Source organism: Elaeis guineensis, chromosome 3 (assembly GCF_000442705.2).
Source record: "Elaeis guineensis isolate ETL-2024a chromosome 3, EG11, whole genome shotgun sequence".
Taxonomy (NCBI): domain Eukaryota; kingdom Viridiplantae; phylum Streptophyta; class Magnoliopsida; order Arecales; family Arecaceae; genus Elaeis; species Elaeis guineensis.
In genome coordinates this window covers 123,230,768-123,240,092 of record NC_025995.2, presented here as the reverse complement: position 1 = coordinate 123,240,092, position 9,325 = coordinate 123,230,768, and the positions used below count along the sequence as shown (strand labels likewise).

The 9,325-nt window shown below is 43.9% G+C and overlaps 1 protein-coding gene across 1 annotated transcript; it reads right to left on the bottom strand.

Annotated features, from left to right (window-relative positions):
- Window positions 1-564: 564 nt before the first annotated feature.
- On the bottom strand, window positions 565-2,003 carry LOC105040375 (probable WRKY transcription factor 51). The gene is made up of 3 exons (XM_010916866.4): window positions 1,568-2,003; window positions 1,299-1,439; window positions 565-971 (listed from the first exon to the last, which is right to left on the bottom strand). Exons 1-3 carry the CDS (start codon window positions 1,876-1,878, stop codon window positions 773-775), a joined length of 651 nt encoding a protein of 216 aa, XP_010915168.4. The 5' UTR covers window positions 1,879-2,003; the 3' UTR covers window positions 565-772.
- Between the last annotated feature and the right edge of the window lie 7,322 nt (window positions 2,004-9,325).

The window sequence follows — 9,325 nt, the reverse complement described above, 5'->3', positions numbered from 1 at the left end:
GGGGTTGCAGCTCCTCTCTACTTTCAGAAGGACATGATGCTTTTTAGCCATAACTTTACTGGTGCGTCTTTCAGTAGAAATTAATTTGAGGGAAAATGGGCTGTCAGTTAAGAACATTCGCACCTCTACTTTGCAGGGGTGGTGCAAGCTGTGGTGCTACAGTGGAATTTTAGATGGCAGACCATATATATCAACTGTTCTAGTTAGACCTCCGAGTTCTCGTTCTGTGCAGCTCCATCTCTCACCACAGTACCATCCACCAAAATTTTGTGACAGTTGGTTGAAGTGGATGGCATGGTCCATCGGCCTTGAGAAGATTCAAACTCTAGTAATCTTCCTTGATATAAAGGCTGTTTGGGTTTATACGAATTCCAAAGGAGGAATTTCTCTTGCTTACGCAAAGACGTTAAGGCAGTTTGCACCTGCTAATTATTAAGCTGAGTATGTACAGCAAACTTCCACATTAACAGGAGATAAAGTTTTTTTTTTTTTAATGAATATCTTCCTATTTCATATTTGGTAGTACGTTGTGGTAGTAATAAAACCCTTAAAAAATCTCATGAGTAAGAAACCGTTGTTGGGTACTTTATTCCAAGGAAAGATCAAGCATGTATACCATTGGGAATCAACATAAATGCCCATTTTTTCCTTCGCTGAGGTCTGCCTGGAATTAACCATTCCTTTGGATTAGAATTGCTTGGGCTCATCAAAGCATAAAGGAAACTACTTCAACTCAGTAAAAAGAGTGAGCTGCAGCCTGCATCCTGTTCGCTCAAAAAAGGACAGAGCTGGCCGTATGAAACCGGGCGGAGGTTTCGCCGTGACGAGGGCTAAAATCGCAACAAATAGTGCCCGGGCTCACATGGTTGTGCACCCCTTCGTACGTTGTTATCACGTAGCGCGAGTCTTCCTGGTCTCTTTCCACTCTCTTTTTCACCGCACAGCCCTCATTGGAGCACCGGTAGTAATTCCTGCAACCATTAATTAATTCGTTCGGTTTAATATAAAGCACTGATTAAAAGAGCAACAGCAAAAAAGATGAGATTTTAAGAAAGTTTAGGAAGATATCATATTGGTTCAAGCACTCTAGACGAGCTCAAATCTGGTGGTGTTTCCGTCATTCGGTGCTCATGTTAAGCATCTAGACAAATAAAACCATTTTTCATGAGTTGCTGATCAATTTGCATTATGATTAGCGACCATGCACATGTAACTGGTTAAGAAAGTTGATGGTATGCTTTTAGTTTCTTTTAATTTGTTTTCCCCATCTAATAGTTATTTTGTAATAGCATATATACCTTGGATTTGGGCTGCTCTTCACAAACTTCTTCCCATACTTCCTCCATTTGAAGCCATCATCTATGATGTCAACCTCGGATTTTGTTCTAAATCCAATGCTACCCCTCGTATCCACTTTCTTCGTCTTATTCCAGCAATTCCTGTAGTGACATAATTAACCAGCCAGTTACTACAAAGTACAAAAGGCAAAGCTCCATCATGACTAGCTTAAAGGGGGGAAAGGAGACTTGATCAATTTAACTCAAACAAATCAAATGCCACCACGTACATCACCATTCTAGTTGTTGGCGCATTTAGGACACAATTACTAGCAACCAACTTTTTGGGATCACCGGCGACCGACGAGTCCTCAAGCAGGCCGTCATTAGGGCTGGCACAATGCGAAACTCCAAGCATGTAGTCATCAGAGACGTCGGCAGGAACGAATTCGCCACCGGGAACTTTGGAAGGACGGTCTACAAGGAAGAAAGGAGAGTAGGACATGTCAGTGAGCCCCAAAGGAGCAGCCATGACAATTTCCAAGCACATGTAATTTGCCAAGTGAAGCGATAGCAATTTATAAGCATAGATCAGAAGCATCTAGGATCCTTCCTGCAAGGTAACGAGAAGGTTCTTCGATGGTGTCAGATTTCAAGTCTTGGTGTGGGCTCTGGCATCCATCTCAGTTGTCAACCTAGTAGTGATCAATTTCTGGATTAATGTCACTAGGTATATGATGGGTCAATATAATTGCCGAAGTTAAGGATGAAGTTAGGCATCTTTAATCAGCCATTTGATCAAAAGATAAAAGTCTGAATCGCCGAGGTGTCCGTTCGTGAGAGAGACAACTAGAGACGTACATAATTCTATGTCTTGTTTAGATATTGGACTTTCGTAGCAAAAGTAGACGCCCAAGCCAAACTACGACATTCAATAAAATTCTGGATGAAGTTGGTGAGTTGATAGCAAAACGAATACCTCCTCCTCCTGCCTTAATTTTTTTCAGCGCGTGCTCACAATCAACCCCAAGGAATAAAACTACGAAATTATTCATCATCTGCACTGCACGTGGAGTTTAGACCGAGTCGTCAGACCGGCCCGAGATATATATTGATGGGAAGCGTGCTTAGATTTGATAAGATATGGTACTGTGTTCTTTTGGAGTGGGAGGCTTTTCTTCGCAACATTTCTTTGGTTACTTACTAGAATATTCCCGTCTTTGAATTGATAAGGTATGTTACCATGGAACCATGTTATTATATATATGTTGACATGGCCACCATGATTCTAGCAACGATACAGTAGTGAAGCATGCAAATGCCGAACTTCCCAGTTCCAATTCACAAGGATGTCTCTGGTGGATTTAGGGGGTCGCTGTTGGGTTTAACCCTTCGCCCACAAACAAGAAATTTTCAATATTGTCAACCAATGGAGCCGCATAAGTAGACATTATACATCCACGTGGAATTGTATTGAACATCATTTGTCAATCCTTGTTATTCACGCTTACGAGGAATATTTGACCAAACTCACTTATAGTTCACCATGTAGGAAAATCTTATAACTGAAAAGCATGAATTTCACCATAGAATTTGTTTTTATTTTTAGTTTTTATTTTGGTCTATCAAAATCTTCCGTATACTCTGATTATATAAAATGGATACCGCTAGTGCTGTAACTATTTAATCAAGAATTTGGCTGCTGTTCTCCAAAAAAATATTTTAATAATTTTATTATTTATTTATTTCTGACCGTCAGATTAAATATGAACCATTCAAATTTGAACAAATAGAAGTGCCCATATGCATAGCTGGTATGGTAAATGTTTTAAAAAGTAGGATTACTTTCAAGCCGCAATTTTTTTTTTTTTGAAAAAGCCCCTTTCTCTTATCAAAAAAAAAAAAAAAAAGAGCTTCTTCCACTGTTCCATTGAAGGCGAAGCTGGCATGGAGAAGCTACAAGATGATGGGGGCTAGAAAAAATCACAGACGTCGGGGCGCCCGGAGGGGGGGTGCTGGGGTGTGGGGGTGCAAAGCAGCCACCGCAAGAGGATGAGGAGGTGGTGGTGAGGGGGGAGGGAACAAGAGCCGAGGAGGTGCGGGCTATTGGGAGGGTGGTGGTGGACTGCGAGGGTGGGGGTGGTGTAGATCAGCCACTGAAGGGGGCTGGGGGGTGAAGGGACTGACAGCCGAGGAGGCACGGACCACAGGGGGTGGTGGTGGGCTACGACGGTCGGGGTGGCATAGAACAGCCATCATGGGGGGAGAGGTGAGAGTGGAGGAGGCGCAGGCCGCGAGGTGGGGTGGTGGTGATGGGCTGCGGGGGTGTGAGTGTGTGTTCGGGGGGGGGGGAGTAGGGGGCTAGCAGGCTAGAGCAGCGGAAGAAAAAAGGGTATGAGAAAGCAAGCGACAATGGTGGGTCGACGAGCAATGGGCCCAATCAATCGGAGAGGCGGGCGGCGGCAAGCGGGGGGAGACGGGCGGTGGCAGGGGAGGAGCCACGAAGAAGAATAGAGAGGAGGATTAAAAAATAATAAAAATATATAAAAAAATAATAGTGTAATGTCTTAAATATCCTTCATAATAAAAAATGATTAGAAGAGAACTGTAGCAAAATCCTTTAATCGATCATGTTACTTATCAGGACTCGTTTGGTTCATGAAAAATGGAGGCGAAAAAAGATAATTTCTGGTAAGTAAAGAGGAGCTTCCTTGTTTGGTTAGAGTTTTAAGAAGAGAGATAATAGGAAAAGTTCTTTTTATAGAAAGATACTTTCTATATTTCATGAAAAATAGAAATTCATGGGATAGATGAATTTTCAAACTTCCCACGAGATGAAAATTGATAGCATTTTTCTTTCAAAAAATATCCTTTAAAATCTACGGTTGAAATTCTATAAAATATTAATGGAAGGTTAAGAAGAAATACTGAATAGTGATATATACCAAGATCTCTAATTTCTTCTCCTCATAAAATTAATATAATATTATATTAATATTATTCTAATTTTATATTAATATAATATAATATTTATTTAATATATATTATAATATATAATATATTAATATAATATTAATACATATATATTTTAGTGTTATATTGATATAATAAATTATTATGAACTAATATTATATTATAATATAATATTATTATTTATATAAAGTTTGAAAGTAAAAGATATGGTCTTATATTTATTAAAAGTATAAGAGTTATTTTACTTAATTTTCACGGAAAAGTGGATGCTCAATCAAACATAAGATGCTTTGTAATAAATTACTTTCTATGGTCAATCAAATATACCAAAATCATATTTTTAGAAAGTAATTTTCTGTAAGTTACTTCTTAAGAAATTGATTTTTGAGCAGAAAAATTCTTCTCGTAAACCAAATGAGTCCTCAGTATTATATAGAAAATCTATATTAGATTATAGATTAGTAATCAATCATATTACTAATTATTGTTGAACGCTAAATTATTTTTATGTGGCTGTCATGTGTTATTCAAAAACATAGGACTTCACGTAGATATGCTACGCTCCAAATATTTCTAATGGTCGACCAAATGTTTGTTGTGGGGTTATTGAGTTAAATATTTGCATTCACGTTGATTGACTTGATGCAATGCATGATGTATTCTCACTTGACCTAGTGTATCTCCTACATGTTAACTCCATATCCATAATGGCATATCTATAAAATAGTTTCAATTTCATTTTTTGGCTCAAAATATGTGCCATAAAGATTCACACGGTTTATGTTTCAGTGCCAAAAGGTAGTGCAGGTATGGAGGGTCACCAATTTCTCTCAAGCGATTCTTCCGTCAGTAATGTTAGTCCTGTCCTTCCCTGAGTCCTTGCAAGGGCAACGAGTCTTCCGGATCTTGGGATATTAGGACTGCTTACACTGCTTATTACATTTGGTTTGCTGGAAATGACTTTATTTTTCATAGGAGCAATCAATCAGCGAAGTTCATTCTGAAGAAGGCTCTGATCTGGACTATTAAGATTACTCATTCTTCCTCTTAAGATCAACCAACGAGTTTTCACAAGATCAACTTCAATGGTTGTATGGCTGGTGGAGCAGTAGAGGCAGCGCGGGGTTCATGATCTGAGCTCGAACTCCAAGTTTGTGGCTGCTGGTGAAAGTTAGATCTTTGATATCTTAGTCTCTGGAGCAGAGTTGAGGATGGCCTAAGCAAGCATTATCTATGTGAGAATAGTTTGAGAGCTAATTGCATAGCTATTAAGGGTGACTCTACTATTATTGTCGGTAGGGATGATAATAGGTAGAGTTTGGATCGGATATTGTACTATCTATCATCAAATCCAAACTTAATATTCTATATCTAAACCCTACCCGATATCCGATCGGATAAGAAAAGAGATACCCATCCCCATACCCAACGGATTCGGAGATACCCATGGATAATCCATTTTCCCATACTCAATCCATATCCGCCCCATGTCTATCCCATATCTAAAAAAAATAAACAACTAAAATAATTTTATACATATTATCTGTTGGGTATAAAATACCCTCAGCCGAAGTTCTCAACAGGCTTGACCCTCACGAGTCATCTCCAACTTCAACTGCTAGGAAGACGCCGCCCGGACTCCTACGGGAGCCGGGCTCCATCGCCAGCTTCAACTGCAAGTAGACTCCGCCCGGACTCCTACGGGAGCCGGGCTCCATCGCCAACTTCAAATGCTGGTAAGTTTCGTCCGGACTCCTACGGGAGCCGGACTTCGCCCCTGACTGTAATTGCAGGAAGACTCCGCCCGGACTCCTACGGGAGTCGGGCTCCGTCGCCAGCTTCAACTACAAGCAGACTCCGTCCGGACTCCTACGGGAGCCGGGCTCCATCGCCAACTTCAAACGCTGGTAAGCTTCGTCCGGACTCCTACGGGAGCCGGACTTCGCCCCTGACTTTAATTGCAGGAAGACGTCGCCCGGACTCCTACGGGAGCCGGGCTCCGTCGCCAGCTTCAACTGCAAGCAGACTCCGTCCGGACTCCTACGGGAGCCGGGCTCCATCGCCAACTTCAAACGCTGGTAAGCTTCGTCCGGACTCCTACGGGAGCCGGACTTCGCCCCTGACTGTAATTGCAGGAAGACTCCGCCCGGACTCCTACGGGAGCCGGGCTCCGTCGCAAGCTTCAATTGCAAGCAGACTCCGCCCGGACTCCTACGGGAGCCGGGCTCCATCGCCAACTTCAAGCGCTGGTAAGCTTCGTCCGAACTCCTACGGGAGCCAGACTTCGCCCCTAACTGTAATTGCAGGAAGACTTCGCCCGGACTCCTACGGGAGCCGGGCTCCATCGCCAACTTCAAGTGCTGGTAAGCTTCGTCCGGACTCCTACGGGAGCCGGACTTTGCCCCTGACTGTAATTGCAGGAAGACTCCGCCCGGACTCCTACGGGAGCCGGGCTCCGTCGCCAGCTTCAACTCCAAGGAAGACCCCGACCGGACTCTTACGGGAGCCGGGCTCCGTCACCAACTTCAACTGCTAACAGACTCCGATCGGACTCCTACGGGAGCCGGGCTCCGTCGCCAGCTTCAACTCCAAGGAAGACCCCGATCGGACTCCAACGGGAGCCAGGCTCCGTCACCAACTTCAACTGCTAACAGACTCCGACCGGACTCCTACGGGAGCCGGGCTCCGTCGCCAGCTTCAACTCCAAGGAAGACTCCGATCGGACTACTACGGGAGCCAGGCTCCGTCACCAACTTCAACTGCTAACAGACTCCGACCGGACTCCTACGGGAGCCGGGCTCCGTCGCCAGCTTCAACTCCAAAGAAGACCCCGACCGGACTTCTATGGGAGCCGGGCTCCGTCACCAACTTCAACTGCTAACAGACTCCGACCGGACTCCTACAGGAGCTGGGCTCCGTCGCCAGCTTCAACTCCAAGGAAGACTCCACCCAGACTCCTGCGGGAGCCGGTCTCCGTCACCAACTTCAACTGCAAGGAAGATGCCGCCCGAACTCCTACGAGAGCCGGGCTCCGTCGCCAGCTTTAACTGCAAGCAGACTCCGCCCGGACTCCTACGGGAGCCGGGCTTCGTCACCAACTTCAACCGCTGGTCAGCTTCGCCCGGACCCCTACGGGAGCCGGACTTCGCCCCTGACTTTTATTGCAGGAAGACTCCGCCCGAGCTCCTACAGGTGCCGGACCTCGCTTCCGATTCCAACCGAACTCCAGCCGACAGGCCTGCATTCCCTGGCAGACCGCTATGATGGCCACGATCCTGCTCCACTTCCTACGACGGATCCCGCGCGGCTCCATTATCCCCTGGCAGGCCACAGTAACGGCCACGATCCTGCTCCACTTCCTGCGACGGATATCGCACGATTCTTCCATCCTCTGGCAAGTTACGACAACGGATGCCGCTCCACTCCTTGTGGTGGATCCACATAGCGCGCTTCGGCGATAGCCACGGGCCTACCCCACTACTCTTCGCAATAAATTCTTCCTGACTCTGGGCGGCCCACGACCAGACGGTTACAGGCGTCACTGTCAATTTGTTGCCCCCTCCGTCTATAAAAGGGAGACCCCAGATACGTTATTCTCTAAGCTCTAATTTCTATCCCAAAACTCTGCTAAAATTTTCATTCGAGCACTCCATTCTTGTTGAGGCAGAGAACTGACTTGAGCGTCGGAGGGTCTTGCCGGAGCAACCCTACCTCCGGTTGAGACTTCTTTTGCAGGTCCCGGCGGCGACCGCGACTCCCTCGACTCCAGCTTCTCCGGCGCAGGCGGATTTTTGCACCAATATTATCAATCAAAACAAAATTACCAATTCAACATAGAACATAATTTATAAGTCCAGATTTATAAAAATCAAATATAGAAATAGAATTACAATTCAACAGAGAACATATAAATAATTAAAATAATTTTATACATATTATCAATCAAAATAGAATTATCAAAACAGAATTATAAACATATATATTCAGGTATGGGTTCAGGTACTACCCATATCCGTAGATTCAGATCGAGTTCAGGTTCGGGTTCGAGTTCGGATAGAAAACAGCACTATCTATATCCTATCCATATCCATACTATAGTTTTCAGATTTTACCCAAATCCAGTCAAACCCTATTTTCGGATTTGATCGGATTTGGGTATGATGCATACCCATCGGATCGGGTCGATTTTGCCATCCCTAATTATCGAATGGATTTAGGGGCATGCGAGGATGGTTGACGTGCACTCCCTCGTACATGACATCCGAAAGATTTCAAGGAGCATGTGTCCCTGGATACTAGGTATATCTACTGAGAAGCAATCATATGATGGAGCACTGTGAAATACCGTGAACCAATTTATTAGTTGTTTCGGTTGCTTTTTATGATATTTTATTTTTTAATTTTATTGGATATATTCGGAGCAAATGTGTATGATCTATTCATCTTATCAAAAATAAATAAATAAAGATTCAATCAGTTCCCAATGTCAAACATGACATACTCTCCCTTCATCTAGGCTTTTGACAAGTCTTAGCTGGCTAAGAGATAAAGGTGTAAACACAACCACAGAAACGGGGACAAAATCGGGCGCAGAATTGCCTTCGCATGCAGGTATTGATCCCTTTCAATGATAAAGACAGTAACGGTGTACCAGCACTTGAATGGCAACAAATCTATGCTGTCGCACGTGAATCAAAGAGACAGCTTGTCATCTACTACAATTGTCTAATTACGCTCGTAGAACGTTCATACTTACATTGAACCCAACTGAGAATTGGCGCACGGAAGCCTTTTGGACCGCTAGGTTTTTCTGGTAGTTGGCCGCTCCAAACTTCAAAGGCATAGACTCAGGCTCGGCCTTCATAATTTCAGAGCTGCCCGATGAATGGCCGAACCTTCTCGTTCCCTCCTCTAAATACCCCACCGTCATGCTTATATTTTTCAAAGCAACCACTGAAAATATCTGGAATTTTGATGGAAATCTTGAGCAGATTACAGCTGGTTACCATTCCTTGACTAATGCAACAAAAAAAAAAAACTCTATTAGATTTCCTTCCATGGAGAAATGCCAATTG